The 17,564-nt window shown below is 45.8% G+C and overlaps 1 protein-coding gene across 8 annotated transcripts in view; it reads right to left on the bottom strand.

The window, feature by feature from the left end:
* The window catches only part of INF2 (inverted formin 2), a 39,782-nt gene that overhangs the window by 5,140 nt on the left and 17,078 nt on the right, over window positions 1–17,564 (bottom strand). For 4 of the 8 annotated variants that reach the window (XM_035326778.1, XM_035326781.1, XM_035326780.1 and 1 more), the window contains exons 2-22: window positions 16,993–17,401; window positions 15,503–15,618; window positions 14,799–14,958; window positions 14,160–14,193; window positions 13,024–13,165; window positions 12,767–12,908; window positions 11,350–12,264; window positions 10,318–10,463; window positions 10,172–10,233; window positions 9,433–9,535; window positions 9,262–9,347; window positions 8,618–8,718; window positions 7,483–7,553; window positions 7,255–7,362; window positions 6,189–6,259; window positions 5,443–5,563; window positions 4,719–4,883; window positions 4,053–4,155; window positions 2,916–3,074; window positions 1,803–2,537; window positions 534–593 (exon numbers count right to left, since the gene is read on the bottom strand). In XM_035326778.1, the coding sequence (XP_035182669.1) occupies window positions 535–593; window positions 1,803–2,537; window positions 2,916–3,074; window positions 4,053–4,155; window positions 4,719–4,883; window positions 5,443–5,563; window positions 6,189–6,259; window positions 7,255–7,362; window positions 7,483–7,553; window positions 8,618–8,718; window positions 9,262–9,347; window positions 9,433–9,535; window positions 10,172–10,233; window positions 10,318–10,463; window positions 11,350–12,264; window positions 12,767–12,908; window positions 13,024–13,165; window positions 14,160–14,193; window positions 14,799–14,958; window positions 15,503–15,618; window positions 16,993–17,389 (3,996 nt within the window). In that variant the 5' untranslated portion in view covers window positions 17,390–17,401 and the 3' untranslated portion in view covers window position 534. Of the gene's footprint in view, window positions 1–533; window positions 594–1,802; window positions 2,538–2,915; window positions 3,075–4,052; window positions 4,156–4,718; window positions 4,884–5,442; window positions 5,564–6,188; window positions 6,260–7,254; window positions 7,363–7,482; window positions 7,554–8,617; window positions 8,719–9,261; window positions 9,348–9,432; window positions 9,536–10,171; window positions 10,234–10,317; window positions 10,464–11,349; window positions 12,265–12,766; window positions 12,909–13,023; window positions 13,166–14,155; window positions 14,194–14,798; window positions 14,959–15,502; window positions 15,619–16,992; window positions 17,402–17,564 lie in introns of those variants that run through there. The other 4 variants (XM_035326782.1, XM_035326783.1, XM_035326784.1 and 1 more) reach the window with 4 other exon arrangements.

The following is a 17,564-nucleotide window of genomic DNA, read 5'->3' as shown; positions in this document are numbered from 1 at the left end:
TGAACTTGGCTTTGAGTTAGAGCTGGTAGCTTGTTCCAATGAGTATTTTTCCCTGGGTTCAGTGTTTTATTCTTTTCCAGAGGCCTGTATGTACACAGTGCTGTATAAAGTGGCTACCCACAAACAAACCAAATGTTGTTCTTTGCAGAAAGTAGGTACTGAAATTGCATTTTTACTATTTTTGAGAAAATTAAGAGACCAAAGCAAGGACTGTTTATCACATGAAGCTGGATTTACTTGGTTAGAATACCGTCTTTTAATTATCTGCAGGGAAAGGTGGATTGGCTGCTGCTGACACAGAGGACAGACATATGGGATGTGACCCTGTGTTGTGGGGAGATCAGCACTGACTCTGCTCAACACAAGATCACCACCCTGGAGAGTAAAAATCAGAGTAGCAAATTTATTTTAAATGTATTTGTGATTAGACACAAAGACAAAAAGCTTAGCTGATATGCTGAATACTGATTAGGTCTCTAAAGTCCCAGTGCTAGGGTTAGTTCACAGAAAAATGCCTTTGCGAGTTTACATACCTCATTGTACCACACAACCTAGTTTTGTTTTATTATCTCCAGTATCAGTCTGAACCTCTGCTTTTAAACAAAAGAGACACACTAAATATATCTGATCATAGCAAGGCAAATGAAAACATTGTCTAGTAGCAGGGAGGTTCCTAGGATGCCATCTCTAGATGCTTATGGCTTTTGTGGGGGATCAATGTCTTAAGCTAGAAATATTCATTACAGACACTACAAAAGCATGGTGATGGCTGCGAGCTCCCTTTGCTGCAGCTCCTCCTGCTGCCTCCTGGGAGGCAAGTTTGGAAACCACTGTGCTGGGAAAACACTTCTCTTTCATGCTTTGTTCTTAGCTAGGGGAAAATGGCATGTTAGAAACATAAGTAATTAAAGCCCCAGGGCATACTGTCACTAAAAGGGTAAGTTCCTCTGCAGTCAGCCCTCCCTGCCCTTCTTAGCAGTGGGTATTCAAACTCCTTTTCTCTTGCCTCCCCTTTCCTTGAAAGCAAAAACATTCAACACTGATAAAGAGAAGCTTCGACCACTGTCCTGCCCATCTGCTTGACCCCAAGATCTAGCAGAAAACAGGCTTTGGACATCATATTGTATCTTTCTGAAGGCTGACAGACCCGAGTGTCTTCCCTATGAGGTGCCTCTAATTTGGGATTCAAGTATTCACTCAAAGGTGGCTCCAGCTCTGTACGTCTGAGGGACTTGGATCCATGGAGCCACCTCAAGTACACCTGGGGCAGGTTTTCAAGTTACTGCAGGCAAAGTGCTCTTGTGAGGAGGCTTAGGAGAGAAAAAAGCCACCACAGCAGTGCTGTTGTTGTTGGCTTTATGCATTTGTAAGTAGTTGAGAGGGAGTGATCACTGATTAAGTACCCAGTATTAACTGCTCTTAATCACAGCTCTGGAGTCTAATGGAGCTCTTGTTTGCACATAACCGTGCCTTGTAGCTGTCTTTAGCACACTTGACAGATGTGCTTATTGCCATCTTTACTGCATATGTGTAATGGGCTTTTTAATTATTGATTCATCATTACCCCTTTATAAAGTGCTTATAAATGTCAAGAGAATGAACAATGCTCATGTTTTTCTTTTTAAATCTTTTTCAGGTTAATAAAAATAACAGTTTTGTTAAAAACGGGGACAAGGGGCCTCCTTTGGACAGCATCACACCTTGGACTGGGGAGGTTCAGATCCATACAAATATACTAGTAAGCCCCTCTCCGCCCCCCACCTCCCCAAGTTAACTCAATCCCCAAGTGCCATGTAGGCTACCTGAGTAGCTTTTGCTGTGTCTCTTCTTCCTCCGTTTTCCAGATGTCCTCTGTTTTTCCCTGTCTGTGTTTCTTTGCCCTGGGGGCAGCGTTGCTGAACAAGAGGAGTCGGTGGCTGGCTCCTCCGAGAAGGACTTCTCTTGAGAGGTGTCCAACAGCGAGTCTGTACCAGGGTCTTCGTTCTCCTTTGCCATCTCTTTTGATTCTGCCTGGTGAGCCTTGTCACAGGGAATGGACGGAGCACTGCCAGGCTCGACCCCGTCCTGGCTCAGCCGGGTGTCCTGCTCCTGCGCCAGCCTGCAGCTCTCCACGCCATTCCCTGGGCATTCGTTGTCCTGCTCCTCTGAGATAGACCCATTGAGCTGCTCTCTCAGAGCAGCGCCTGAGCTGCTGCTCACAAACTTTATCCCAGCACCTATGTTAGTGGGAGAGAAGGCAATGGAGCTGCTCTTTGTGCTCAGCTGGAGGTTTGCCATCCCTGCACCTTGCTCAGGCTGACTGGTCCCATCAGCTTCCACCAGGTGGCCTTCTGTCCGGGACCCTGGTGGCAAATTTCCTCCAGTGTTGTTTTCAGGTAATGTCTGGTTTGGAGCTGAGGCATCTGTAACATCTTTACCCATCTCTGGGAGAGCTGTGGTTGAGGTGGGCGTGCTTTCCAAGGGATGACCATCACTGTTTTGCTTGGCCTTATCATCAGTCTGCATTCCTCCTGCTTGTGGATCCTTAATGCTCTTCCCTTTAAACAAAAAGCATGAGATCAGCCACACATGCAGAACTGTAGCTGAGATCAGCCAAGGTGTTTCTGGCACTGGGGGAGGCTACAAGCTCACAGCTGCCTGCAGAGGGTGCACTGCCCCTATAGTAGCCATACATAGCCAGCACCAGTTCGTCCTACAGCCAAGGATAAGGATAAGCTGCTTCCTTAGCACCTCTCTTCCATAAACCCATAGGCTGTCTCCTAAGAAACACCTCTTCCCACAGCACTGTCTGTAGAGCCTCCTTAGATAAGATGCCCCAAATGCTGGAAAGCTTCTCGCTTGTGTGCTTGGCTCAGGCTCAGAGGCAGATGGAAACAGCTGCAGGTACTGTGAGACTGTCAGGTCTGTGTCCTTACCAGCCTGGTTGTCCTCTGGGCTCTCCACAGGAAAGGTTTTAGGAAGTGCATCTGACTCGTGTCTGTTCTTCGTCTTTCTCAGTGTGAACCCTTTCCTTATGTCGGCCAGCAACGCATCAATGACACACACCTCCTCCTGCTTCACCACTCCCTTCTTAACTGGGATAGAGAGAGACAGATGTTAAATCTGCCCATGAAGGGAGGCAGATGGATGCACGCAGGCAGGCAAAATGATGCTATCATTTGGGGCTGGTACCTGGTGCAAACCAGGCAAAAAACAAGGTACTGATGCCAGGTGTGGAAGCAGCCTGTGCTCTGCACCCTTCTCTGACCCCAACCCTCCACTCCTGGAATGGGGCCATGGGTCCTGCAGGAAGAACCAAGACCAACCTCCAGGGCTCAGAAGACCCAGGGGACTCTTGGGCTCTGTCCCTTACTTCAGCTCACGGCATGGCACAGCACCTGCTGCAGCTTGCTGAAGTCAAAGGGTCTGCCCCAAATTCTGCATGCTGCAGGCTCTGTGCCTGGTGATGGCTGTTGTGTTAAGTCCTTGAAACACCTCCTGTTTGCGATCCCTGTTAGTAGGGGCTTTTTATTTTTTTAATGGAAGGAAAATGATCTTGACTTTTCTTTCCTCTTAGGCTTCAGTCCAATTGTACTTTTCAGATATGCCTTTTATGTTCATCCACAAAAAGGCAGGTTTACATTACCTGCAAAACTTCTGGGATGTCTGCAGCCTGTGCTAAACTGGGGTGAGGCTATTCAAGTGTATGTGAGGATTTGGGGAGCAGGGAAGGTCAAATATCTGTTGTTAGATTTAGGATTCAAAAACTTTGTTTAGAAACTAAAAAATTTGAAATAACTGAAATGTTTCAATTGGATTTTTCTTTCCTCTGCTGTTCAGTCAACAAACCTAAAATTAACTTCTCTGCCCAGCTGCAACTGTGAAAAGTCAATTTTTAGCTATGGCTAATAAGACACCTAAAAGCCTTTAGTCAGTCAGCACTTGGAAACCCACAAAATAAGTTACCACTATTGGTCATTAAAGCTGGACCAGCAAAGAGCTCTTATCAGCTCTCCCATCAATTTGGGAGTGCAAGCCCATCTCTGTTTTATGAAGCCCTTTCAGATACTCACTGACTTTTCCATTTTCTCCCTTCTGTCTCTTCCCCTCTTCTTCTTCCAGCTGTTTCTTCCTCTTCTCTGCTTTTGCAGCTTGCTCCTTTCTGTCCTTGTTTTCCTGCAGTTAGGTAATAGGGGCATGAGAAGGTTGGCTAAATATCTGCTAGGAAAGCCAATGAAGAGAAAGATGATCTGCAGATGGTTGCAAAGGAGGAAGAGAAATCCTCTGCAATAAATAAAATGGGTATGGGGGTTAAGGACTCTCTTGCCAAGAGACTGAAAGGAAGATTGCTGGTTTGTGCAGGACTTCACCCAGTCCCCACAGAAGTGGCAGCAGTGATTTGCCTAACACAGCTACCAGCGTGAGAAGGATTAGGTTTCGTAAGCACATTCTTCTAAAAATTATGCACTTGACTCCAAAATATCTTTGTGCATCTGCAGCTAAAGTTGCACCAAAATCCCATGTCACCAATGTCTGGGTCAGGCCAGCACTACATGAGGACAAAACAGAGCAGGGATCAGACATGCATTCACCTGGCGACCTCATGCCAAATGCTAAAAGAAGGGGGCCATAACCAGCACTGTCCACCCCAAAGACTGTGCGGGTCCCACCACTCTCTGTTGGAGCAGAGGCATACATCACGACGATGGCTGCTCGGCATCATGATCACAGTCACTGACCTTCAGGGCTCGAATGAAGAGATCTCTGAAGGTCTTCATGGTGCTAAATATGTCCTCTAAGGACAGCTTGCTTGGGTCTTCACAGAGATAATTTGCAAGCTCTTCTCTTTTCCTGTCGATGGTTTCAAATTCTTCTTCCAGCTTTCTGGCGGCATCAATGCTGTCCTGAAATGTATTTAATATTCACAGAAAAACACCATAAGAAGTGAAGTGCACCTAAAGCAAAAGGATGTCAACGTAAGAACTGCAGCAGAGCGTTGGTGCCTTGGTGTTTAACTGTAGGAGAGATTTTGGAGTGGGAACAAACAGTGAATTGTACGTGATCTTTGCTGCTGTTGACTGTGTTGTGCCAGCTTATGGGTATAGCTTTAGCAAGACATGGAAAGCTCAAAGTAAAGCTTAATCCCAAGAGAAGGGGATTACTCTGGTGATCCACACAGAGAAGGAACATGACTCAGACATAGTGAGGTGTCGCAGAGCAGACAGAGAAAACCACCAGGGCAGGGGCTTTGAGAATCCTCACCTAAAGGTATCCAGGTTTGGGGTAGAAGTGGCAAACAAACAGCAGTGGGTTGTGTGGCATCACAGCCTATTTCCAAATTTGAGAATGTGTTTTGTGGCAATATTTTTCACCATCTTGTGAGCCTCCTCAGCTGTGCTTCCAGTGCAGCACACTGGCTTTGTGTGTGTAAGGTGGAAAATATAAGATAACTCCATTACCAACCTGGATAGGCTTCTCATACTGTTGTTTCACATCGTCATTTGATGATGAGACCTTTCGTTGAAGCTCCAACAACTTCTTTAGATTGGTACTGGACTCAGATCGTATAATATCAAGATTAATTCTGAAATCACATAGATGCCCCATGTTAATTCACACTACAGTATCCTGTACTGACCAAAGAGAGGGCAAGTCTGAGCTGGTGGGTTGGTTGTCCTTCTGATTCCCGCTTTGCTGAACTGAAACCTGAGCCCTGAACTCTGTGTAGTCTGAGCTCATGTAAAACAGCCATCTTCCATGGCACTTGTGGAAAGATGCACAGGTCTACCTACAACTTTTTGTACTGAGTAGATAAATGCCCCCCAAATCCACCCATTCAAAGGACTATTTCTACCCCTCAGTGCTCAGCATCAGCTCAGTTTCCCTGGTTAAAAGCATTTCAGAAATGCTTCTGAGTAGTTGGCCTTCAGAAGCTCGTGTCACTGCAAATGCAGTGCAGATTTTGGGTGAGGCAGTACTAATTCAATGCACTGCAAATGGCAGCCCTAAGTGGTGCCAGCTGTAGTAGAACTATCCTATATTAAAGGGGTTTCAGCATTCATCAACCAAATCTTTTGGTAAAAACTAAGCAAGATGCCATCTTGTTAATATGCTGTACCAGCTGTGTGTGTCCTAATTTCTGGTACATTGTTGATGTGCATGGGATTTATTTTTGTTTGTAATTTGAAGGAAGTGACATGCAATTTTACCCTGCTGCTTTTGAAACGTATTCAAGATCTTCTGGCAGTTCCAGTAGGTCTGTGTGGCTGTTTTCCACTTCCTGAAGCAGAAAACAGAAATAAGTGTTATTTACTGTGCGGCACAAGCTGGGAGGGGAAGCTGGAAGGAAAGAGAAATGGGCAGAGCTGCTCAGGAAGGATGACTGCGCTAGGTCGGGCTGCTGACCCCTTTTCTGCAGTTTGCTTTGCCTTGCAGAGCCAGGGAAGGATTCAAAGCATGACTGCGTGTTCAGAGAGGAAAGCGATTGCTCCCAGGCTATACAAGTATAGAGAGCTGAATGTTTAGAACTACTTATGGTTCAAAGCAAAGCTGACCTGCTGCTGAGCCTTATCTTACAGGGAATTTCTTTTACCCTCTTCTGAGATGCTTAATATTGGCTGTGGGAGGAGGAAGGACTGTGGTTTGATGCAGTCTGATACTTCAAACAGTCCCAGGAGGGCATTAAAAGGGCTTGAATCTTATTTGCCTAATTTCTTCCATGGCTGTGCTTGCTGAAGCTGCTGTGAACTAAAGAGGAGCTTAACTATACATAACTGGAACTGAGAGACTTTGAGGTCTGCCTCATGGCAGAGCAAAGCATGGAGAAAAAAAGAAAAAAAAAAACTGAAATACAAAAAATAAGAAAGCCATGGGGACTTGGAAAGGAGTATGAAAAGCTCAAGCATAGCTTAGTGGCAAAAGGAGAGGCTGTGAAAATGCAGAAGGGATGAATGGGTATAGACCAGCAGTTTGCAGTCGATGATGTGTGGAGATTGCACAAGTATGAAAAAAGGAAGTTTCAGCAATTGTGGGGAAAGATGCTGGAGGAAAGCAGGACAACAGTTCTTAAAAGGAGATCCCTGAGTGCCGAGTGGTGCCCACAAGCAGCCTCCACCAGCCTCTGTGAACCAATGCTGTTAATTTACAACACTGAGGCTAGCTGAGGAGGATATGAGTAAGAACATGTTACATTAACTGGAACTAGAGTAGGAGAGATGGTTCACCCATAATAAAAGCCTCCCCCCTTCCCTATTGCCCAGGACTTGGCAGTGGTACCTCCAGAATATGGTGGAGCAGCGTAATGCGGGTTTGGTTGGCTTTGGTTTCTGTTAGTTTGAGTAAAGTGCTGATTTTAAACCCATCAGCATCACCCGTGTGGCTTCCCTACAACATAAAAAGAAAGCAGATGTAACTCTTGTGTCCATCCAAATTACAGCCCTAAATATGAAGATCATCCATATATTCTAATGCCTGGGTTGAGGACAAGCCAAACCAAGTCCTTACGTAGTTCAGAAAGTTTCCAACTTTGAGAATCAGTTGACAGAAGAGTGGCAGGCGATGACTGTTCAGAAGATCTGAAAAACATAAAGGGCTTTTAAGCAAAAACCTCTATTAAACCAGAATATTTTCTAAATTGGATAACCACTGGGATCCTAAATTCCTTCAAACCAAATCTGATTTTTCAGGTCTGCAGCCCAAAGGCTCATCCCACAGAGAAGCTGATTCTAAATAGAACCCATCGCACTAGTTGGGCTCAATAAAAGTTTTTGCTTACTTATGTTTCTTTCTTTCTTTACATCTGGTCTCTCATTGCTAATGGAAAATAATGTGGAGCTGGACTCTTCTCACTCACTGTCTTCTGTGGAAGTACCCAGATTTAACCTGGTGTGGGCGAGGGTAAGTGGGCTGTAATTTTAATTTTACAGGCTCCATTCAGCTGTGCAGTGAAGCCAGTTCTGACAGGGCTGCAACTATCTGCCAGCTGCAAAAACCAGACATACTCCTCCTGTTCTTGGTCTCGCATGGTGGAGGTGATTATGGGGGCATGAAGGGTACAGTCCCTGTCCTTGCCCTTGTGACAGGGTGCTGCAGTGGTGTGCTTTCTGAAGCACTCAGCGCTGAGGTAGGAACAGCTTTAAAAGGACAAGTGGGCTGCAGGGAAGAAACTTTTTAGGGGGAATTTCAGTTTATCACAGCAGGCAGCTGTAATTCCAGCTGGAGAAACCCCCGGAAGGAACTGGCTCTTTAGGACAGGAGGCACTTGACAGTGCTGAGGAGTGCTTTCAGCAGAGCGGGACCTGTGGTTTTTCCCACAGGAAGCAGAGACCTACTGCGTAATTTCTCCATGTATTCACAAAATTAGGCATCAGCAATTAATAGCACAAAATAAACTTTCTCTTCTGGTTACATTTGTAGGCAGGGGAAAAACTAAAGCAGCAGTGCTTTCAGGGGGAAGTTTGGGTTATGTTTTTCTGGAAGCAGAAAAAACTGCTGTGTGGAGATCTCAATGTGGCGAATAATGCTGATGAATTAGCTCTAATTCCACTGTCTAGATTTGGTGCCTTTGGAAGGTCTGACAAGCTTCACATTACAGCTTATCACGTTAAATAAGAGCCAGAATTAAGGCCAGGTCATTTACCTTCGCAGGCTCTCCGGATGGCTCCAGCTTTTGGCTGAATCATGTCCAGCACAACGGTGGTCTCCTCACAGATCAGCATACATTCAATCCGCAGCTGGTAGCTAGGGATGGAGACTGATTAGAAGCTTAAAGGTGCCATGGTCTTGGTCCATGCAGCAGCCCTCTTCCAACATGACCACTAAACCTGGAGACCCCACAGCACTGCTGCCAACCACATCCATGCCGAACCAGTGCCTGCAGCGGGTGGTGTAGGGCTGCCACTCTCCACTGGGGACCTGTCCTTGGCCACGTGGGGATGCACCATGAACAGCAATAGGAAGACTGACCATGGTGTGAGATATGGATTCTCCCTTCCTGGCATTATATTGGGCTTCCCAAGTGCTTTTCAGGAAGTTACATGGCCTCCTTGGGCAGCTCTGACCCTGGGTCTGATCCAGATTCTGCTGCTTCAGAGAGAGAAGAGGTGCTGGTGCAGCAATAGCATTTCATCCAAGGTAAGGGGGAAGGGATGGCTAAGGCGGAAGGGGGGATCCATCAGCTGTATCCATTAATATCTGTCTGTGAGACTCCTGTACAGAAGCTTAAACCTCCCATAGATAAACCCAGAAAAAGACTGGGTTGAATTTCATGATGACCATCATTACCTGGGAATCTGGAGGAGGAGAAGATAAAACTGATCTGCGTTTGCTAGCTTTGATTTCTCTTCTTTGAAGGCCTTCAGGTTTTCTATCTAATGAGAAATAAAGAATCAAAACTGTAGGACTCCAGTGCACATTCAGGTCTGTGAATTAAGGGTATCACTTTTCCCTTCTGACCTCATGCTTTTCAGGCAGCAGCTTCAGCAACTGCTTCAGAACCTCAACATCGAACTTGGTCCGGTCCCCGTTCTGGACCATGGCAGCCACCTCTTCATTGGAGCTGCAGGGAGGAGGAGAAGCAGAGTAAGCAGTCACCCAAAGCCCTTCTTCCACAATCACATGCTACCGAGACATGTACCTGTGTAAGCAGCTGTGCTTTCCCTAGTGAGGGCCACTGCGATCCAAAAGGAACAGTACTTCCCAGTGATTAACTCAGAATTGGGACCTGGAAGATCCAGGTTCAAATCCTCACTATGCCCAAAATCTTGCTTCTGGCCCTGCCAAATGACTCAAGACCAGAGGTCAATCCTGCAACTCAGACATCGGTTTCTGGGTATGTGACTACCTTAAAAAAATAATTTGCAATTTCTCTTTATTTTCTTTCCCTGCTTTGAAGAGTTCAACCTCCAGAGGTGTCCCACAGCCTAAGTCACCCTAAGAGTCTGTCATAAACTTTATCTGTAACAAAGAGACACAAATGCCAACTTACAGGAATGCTGAATGCAAAAACTCAACTAAACTCCCAAACCCAGTACTTTAAAGAGAATATATGACAAAGTGGGAAATGTGCAGATACTTCAGTAACACAGGCCACAAAAATACATTTACTAAAATCGATTTCTTGAGGACCTTACAGATACTACACAAAACCTGCTCAAAGTTTTGTCAACTGTCATGAAAATTGGCCATATCTTACCATTTAAATTGCTTCAAAAATATGTTCAAATTGAGACTTTTCTTGGAGTCCAAAAATGTGATCTTCATTAAAGAAAAAGAAGATATCTCATATTAGGTTAGCTGTCTGCAGTGATCTTTACTCTAAAGAATGAGTGACCCCCTCACCTCCTTCGGTTCTGCCTTCACCGGTGCGGCCGTTTTCTCCTTGGGGGTTGGCTGTGGAAAGCAAAACAGCTGCTCTATGCTTGTATAATTGGGCTCTATAGTTTCCTCACTGCTGCTGCTGACTGAAGCCCACATTGAGTGACTTTCTGTGAAAAAAAAAACACAATGTATTCAGAATGGCTACAGAGACAGCTGAGAGCTTCGGGCTTTTGGAGCAATCTAAGTTGCTAGATGGGAAACTCCTCAGAAGGTGAATGAAACAAGAGAGACATATTTTTGGTTTTCTAATCATCTCCTTGCATTAATGCTGGCTATAGGCCTACTTGAATTAATCCCCACCGCACTTTCCTAAACATCTTTTTTTTTTTTTTTTCCAAAAAAAATCACCTGAACTTGGCTGTAGAAATCTTTACTGAAATAATCCCAACAACTAAATGCCCTTGTGATAATAACCATGCCTTATTTAGTCTTCACCTACGCCAACTTCCATGCAGCAGATGGCTTGCTTGTCTAGGCCAAAACTGACCTCACCTGTCCTTGCTGCTTCTCATATTTCATGCTCTGTTTTGGATCCACTAGGAGAGAGAAATGTGACCCAAAAATCAAGAAACAAGTCAATATTTCTCATGTCTCTCCAACTGTTTCAATGTCCTTCTTAAACTGTGAGCTTATCCTGACCTGCACTCTTACTTATGACTTTTATATACCCAGATCAGGACGTGTTGAGAATTCAAGCCTAAGGCATGCCAAGGTGTATTAGAGGAATCTTCTCATCCTCCCCCCTTCTTTTAATTTCAAATTAATTTATTTATAAACAAGCTATTCAAAACTATTGATTTAGTTGAAATGGTTTTTATGTATTAGTGGCTTCATCCTGCTTTTATTTATTTAAGCTCTGAAGGTCGGATGCAATGGAAATCCGGGAAGTTCTCTATCTAAATGGAGCCAACCAGATCTGACAACCTCAGAAATAGCAGGTTTTCCCCTGGGTCACCCATAAAGCAGCAGCAACTCTATGCCAGAAGCACCCACCTCTCACCACGTTGGAAGGCAGCTTCTGCCAGTTCAGCTTCTTCATTCTCAACGTTGGTGTCTTCACCGTCTTGCGGGGAGGCCTGGCCGAGCCGAGAGGGCAGCCAAATTGGGAGGCCACGACGGCTTCTATGTGATCTCCTGCCATGCCGGGCAGGAGGGGTGGTGGTGGAGGGATGCCCCCCATGCCGGGCAGTGGTGGTGGAGGAGGAGGGGTGCCCCCCATGCCAGGCAATGGGGGTGGAGGAGGGATACCCCCCATACCAGGCAGTGGTGGAGGAGGAGGGACGCCCCCCATGCCAGGCAATGGTGGTGGAGGAGGGACGCCCCCCATACCAGGCAATGGGGGTGGTGGAGGGATGCCCCCCAAGCCAGGCAGTGGTGGTGGTGGTGGAGGGATGCCCCCCATACCAGGCAATGGGGGCGGAGGCGGGATGCCTCCTGTGACAGGCAATGGGGGTGGTGGTGGAGGGATACCCCCCATGCCGGGCATTGGAGGAGGAGGGATGCCAGGGAGTGGAGGGGCTGGAGGTGTATTCATCATGGGGGACATGGCGGGCACAGCTGCCGTGCCAGAGGGCAGGGGTGGAGGTGGTGGGGGTGGAGGTGGCGGTGCAGGAGCAGCGTTGGGTGGTGGGTTAGATGTCTGCAGTAAAGCGGAGCAGGCTGAGAGCTGGCAGGACGAGATCTTCTCTTCATTGCCAGGTGGCCCTGAGGGAGATGCTGGTGCCTTGGAGGGGTTTGCTGATCCCACCATGCTCTGAACTGCACTTGCGCATGGTTCTAGTTCTACTTCGGTATGGATGCCTCTGTTCGCATTCCCAGAAAGACGGTTTTCAGCTCTCTTTTGCTTGTTTGGATGTTTCTTGATAGATAACAGCCTCTCAATGACTTCTTCCACTGTGTTTCCTTGGACTAGAGAAATGGGTCAGGGTCAGAGAAGGGGATGGGGCCCAATGGGTTGTTCATGCTATTCAGCTCCCACAGGTAGCAGACCTGGAGCTACAAAGCCCACTTCCTTGAGTCACTTTATACAACTGCACTTTTAACTTCCATGAAATTTCCTTCCCATGATTCTGGCCCATACATACTGTTCTGAGCATGCTTGCCAGCAAGGCTAGCCAGCACAAGAGGCAGGATGACAATGAAAACAGATTCCCACAGACTCCCACAACCCAAAGCTCAATGCAACACCAGAACTTAACCATCAGCAAGATGATAGCTCCCAAGGCCACTGATAAACATGGCCAGCTCTCACTGGCATCTGCGTGGCTGGGGCTTCAGATCATTACTTGTCCCTATACAGCAGGTGTAGTTTTGTCCCTGCTTCCTTTGCAGGGAAGGACTTTTGTGGGTATTGGGTGGATTGAGGGGAAAAAAAAGACTGACTGCGAGGCCAGATGTATGTCATTCTTACTGTCATTTGCGAGCAAAAGGGCTCTGTTCACTACTGCATCCAAGGACTCCCACAGCAGGAGGCTGGAGTGATGAGATGGCTCCAAGTGGAGCAAGCTCTGGAGAATGGACAGCAGCTGGATGGAGACCGGAGAGCGGCTCACCTGGAAGACAGCGCAGCTTTCCATCACAGCAAGGCTGTGAACCAGGCTGGTTCCAAGCAAAGTCTGTTAACTCTGTCATTGCATGGCTGTGCAACCCACACGAGGGTCTACTTACTTTATTGAAGAGAGATGAAAAGACCTCATGGTGATCGTTCATGTTTATCCCATCACATATCTTTAATAATTCCTCATCATCTTCTATCTTGAACTCCTCAAATGTATCACACTGGATAAGCAGATCCTCCTCCTCTATGTCTCTGCAATATTACAGCATTCATTTTCACTAGAGAGCTCCTCACTGACTTTCAGATAATTATCTTTGCTTAAATGGCTTTTACCTCTTTGTCTCTCTCACTCAGCCAGTTCATGCTGAAAAGTTCCCAACTCTACCTTATTGATAAAGGATCAAATGCCACCAGTGGATCCTCTATTGAACTGAATGTATCTCTTTCTACAGATAACATGTGGAAATGAATAGGAATTTTCATGGCATAATCTGGCCCAGGGCATGCTTTATATGGACTTCTCCTTGGAGCTATAACAACAGAGTGGCATTTCCACCTTTTTAAAAGTGGGCTGCCACCTTCTTTTATTTTTTAAAGTCAAGACAAGCTGAAAATATTCCAGCAATACTTCTGTTTGAAAAACTTCCTTCTATTCAACAACAGCAACAACAACAAAAAACTAAAGTTTTTCAGCACTCTTGAGAGACTCAGGGAGTGAGCTCTACTCTTGCTAGTTGGCAGTATCAACAGGTCTTCTCATCCCTCATTTTTAAGGATTTGGATGGAGCAATTCCAGTTACATGGATAACCGCAACTCATATATAACCATTCTAAGATTTTTCCTGGGTGCTTCTGACAGAACATCCTTTTATAATTAACAAACTGTGAAGACAGGTATTTCCAAATATACATTAGAAAAGTTTTAGCTGGATGCTCTGGGACGAAGACCATCTGTAAGAGGGGTTTGAAGACAGCAACTGCTCAGTGAGCCCACAGCATCACTTCAGGTTCAGTCTGAAACACAGCCCAGAGCTGTGCTCCATCTGTGCCGAGAGCCTCTGTCTGGAGCAGCAGTTCCCACGTTGCTGCGGTTGATGAGAGCACTTTAACATTGGCCTAATGTCTCTGTTCCCATGTAACGGGTACACACCAGTGTGGTCCACTCCACCTGGGCAGGCTTCACAGTTACCACAGCTATGTTATTGTAAATCTTATTTGTAAAAAATTATTAAGCTGTGATCCTTACCTGAGCTTGTCTAAAATATCCAACAGCTGAAGCCCTGGGAGAACAAAAAATACATATATATTGGCATTATGACCTACTTGGCACCAATCTATTATGATCTTTATATAATGTTATTCTTATAAACATTTTCCACAGTGATAAAAATTGAAAAAATCTTCAGATGGATCTGTCAAAGCAGGTAGGTTCATTCGACAAAGGAAGAGGCCTGCAGCACACACGTCTGCAGCTGAGTGAGCCAGAGTTACAGAAGGACACAGGCACTTCTGGGACACAATTCATCTCACTCGAAATCAAATGTATAAAATAAGTCAGATGAACTGTGTGGTCCAATATCCCTTTCTCTCCACACAGGGACACAGAGCATAGGCTCACCAGCTCAGATGTGCACATTATATGAGCTATGGGAAAACAGGAAAGTTAAATAAATCTGACTAAAGAAAGGTTGCTGAAGGGAAGAGAGAACAGACAGGCCAAGAAAAAAAAAAAAAAAAAAAAAAGTCTGGCTTTAATATTTGCAGTTTTTCTCCCCAGCCCTCTTTAATCACCTTATGGATCACCTGAAAATAAAGCCATAAAACTGCCCTGTGCTTAGCAACTCATTTTTTTCTGAACAAAAAATGGTGCAACAAATATCCTTACCTATGAACTCGTTTCGTATTTGTGTTCTTGTTCTTAGGTCTTCTTTCCCCAGTATGATGGCATTGATAGCACTCAGCAGTGTCACCATGTACGGCACATTATCCGTGTTGGAGAGCTCATTCATTATGACACTGAATCGATACTGCTGGTTCTTCACACTCTGTTAATAACACAAGCAACATTTCTGCTCAGACAGTTCAGAAACGTCTTCCTCTTCAATGTAGGCTCTCAAATAGAATTAGCATCTTAAAACCTCTCTCAATTTACGCCGCTGAGTACAAGACAGGAAGATATAGGTAAAAGCATCATTCCCATCACTGAGCAGGGTAAGGTCAGCAGACAAAGTCTGTGAAATTCCTCCTGCATCCCTTTATGCTTTTTGCTAACTGATGGACCTACCTGGCTTTGTGGCCAGTGAAACTGATGGATGTGGAACTATCTAATTGCTAACCTGGTAATGCTTTTTGTGCTGAAAAAGAACCTTCTTGTTGAAAGTCATCTGCCCAGAGAGAAGTCACAGAGAAGCCCTGTGGTCTTCTGGGGATCAGGACAAAATTCCTCCAGATTTCACCTCATGAATCCCTGCCTCTTTTACCAAAATGATGCAAAATAACGTTCATTCCCAGCCCTTTTCTGAGGTACATGGATCTTCCTGCATGGATGAGAGCAGAGCAGAGTACCTCCTGCTGCAGCTCAAGACTTGCCTTGTAATGGTCCAGGGCATCCAAAGCCAAAGTGTGGCCATCTGATGAGTAAATGCACAGTGCAGCCAGGAGTTCAAATACTTGCTTTTTCACCATGACATTAGTTGTGTCAAGTGCTGGAGGAAAAAAAAACACAAAACAAAAAAGGCTTTATAATAGCACAGTAGAGTTCTGAATCTCAGTGTCTTCTGCTATGTGGCTTGTGGCCAGTGGTAGAAAAAAGACTGAAGGAACACAGCCAATAGATGGAAGATGGGAAGACAAATATCCCAATTTACAGACACCTGATCTCAATAGCAGTATGTAGCAGTAACCTCTAGTTGGAAAAGTAAATGCTAGTTCAAGTACCCTACTGTCATTTTGGTGCTACTTGTAGCTGTTCACTTCCTCCAGCTACCAGTGGAAGTGCTAAAACAGCAGCCAAGATGTCAGCACTTGCAGTCACACATTTTCAGGGCACACACTTGCAGTCCAATTCTCAGTTATGGGTGTTTTATAGAAGAGCAGATGAACCATTTTCCCCAATTAATGAGTCTTATTTTTAGTGCAGAAGCGCCCAATCTGCATATCAAATAAAACAATTGTTCTCACCACTCCTCTTGTCTTCCCCTTTCTTCCATTACACTCTCTCTGTGAGTCTGTGAGGTGGGAGGGAGTGGATTAGATTATTTTATTTTCGTTTGTAGTGCACAAAGATGCTAGACTGCTGAAAAGCTCAGAGTGTCCCCCTGTCTTGCACAGTACAAAAATGCCAGTTCTGTATTTCACGCTGGTTAAGAAAACACAGGGCTGAAGGAAAAAAAGAGGACTTTAAAACTGTAGAGGGGAGCAAGCCAGCTTTCAGATTAAATGCATTTGGAAGAGCTATTAATAAAGGTTTCCAGGCGCAGCTGTGATTTCAGCTCCGTGGAGCAGCACAGAAGTTATCCTCCCAGCCCCACTGTCATTAAGTGCTCTGCAAGCAAGTCCCACGGAGATGCCCCAGTGAGTTTCCGACCTAACAAAGAGCCAAGTGAATGACAGGAGAAAGCAAGTGTTATCTACCACTTCATAGATGGAAAAGACTAAACAGCATGGAGAATGGGCTCTCTGAGTCTAAACCATTCCACCCTCCCTCCTCTCTACAAGCTACAAGTGTACAAGCTCTTTCTATGCCTCTCCTACTCTTGGGCCTCACAAAGACTAAAATAGTAAATGTCTGCTGAGAAGCTGGGTTGTGGACACCTCATGCCCATGAGACAGAGTTTATCCCAACCTTTTAATGCACTATGAGGACATTGGTGTGGAAACAAGCCCATCTAACTGACATTCATTGGCAAAGGTAATGCCACTTCAGAGCAGTCTTATTTTAAAGAGGAAAATGATCTCTTTCACTCATCAGATACAATCAAAAACTGCCAAGAAGCATGGCGCAGGACAGGAGTACAAGCACCAGCAAAGCTCCCCTCCACACTGCATGTGAAGGGTGAAGCAGGAAGACATTTCCTCACCTTGGAAGAGTTTTCTGACGTAGCCCTCATTGCTCACGATGTACTCAATGCCTTTGTGGGAGTTCATGACTGCTCGCACACAGTTAATGCAGGTGAGCTGAAGCAAGGCATCGGAAATCCTGGCCACCCCTCTCCCAGACAGCCTGTCCAGGGCCTCCAGGAGGAGGTCCAGCCCACACAGCTCCAGGAACTGGACCATCCAAGCATCGTCGCTGTTCTCCAGCCGCTTCTTCAGCCCGGAGTAGTTCACCACTGACGGCATTTGCAGGAGACGGATGCACAGCTCCGGCTCTGCATTTTCCAGGTTGGCCTCCGACTGGTCGGTCTCCTGGGGCCCAAGTTTCTCCTTCAGGGCAGCCCATTTCTTGTGGGCACCTTCCTTTTTGATTGACATCATGAACAGTTAGTCCTGAAAGGGAAAAAAAAGACAAAGTGAGAGGTTTATTTAGACTGCCCACCACCCTCTAGCAGCCCTGTTTTTTCTCCTAGGGCTCAGGATGTTAAGCATAGCCACAGAAGGTCCCTGCTCCTCGGCCAGCTCTCCAGCATGCCAGGCACACACTGGAACCAGT

Source organism: Oxyura jamaicensis, chromosome 5 (genome assembly GCF_011077185.1).
Source record: "Oxyura jamaicensis isolate SHBP4307 breed ruddy duck chromosome 5, BPBGC_Ojam_1.0, whole genome shotgun sequence".
Taxonomy (NCBI): domain Eukaryota; kingdom Metazoa; phylum Chordata; class Aves; order Anseriformes; family Anatidae; genus Oxyura; species Oxyura jamaicensis.
Note: the sequence above shows the minus strand (reverse complement) of the source record. Positions and strands in the feature narration are given on the sequence as shown.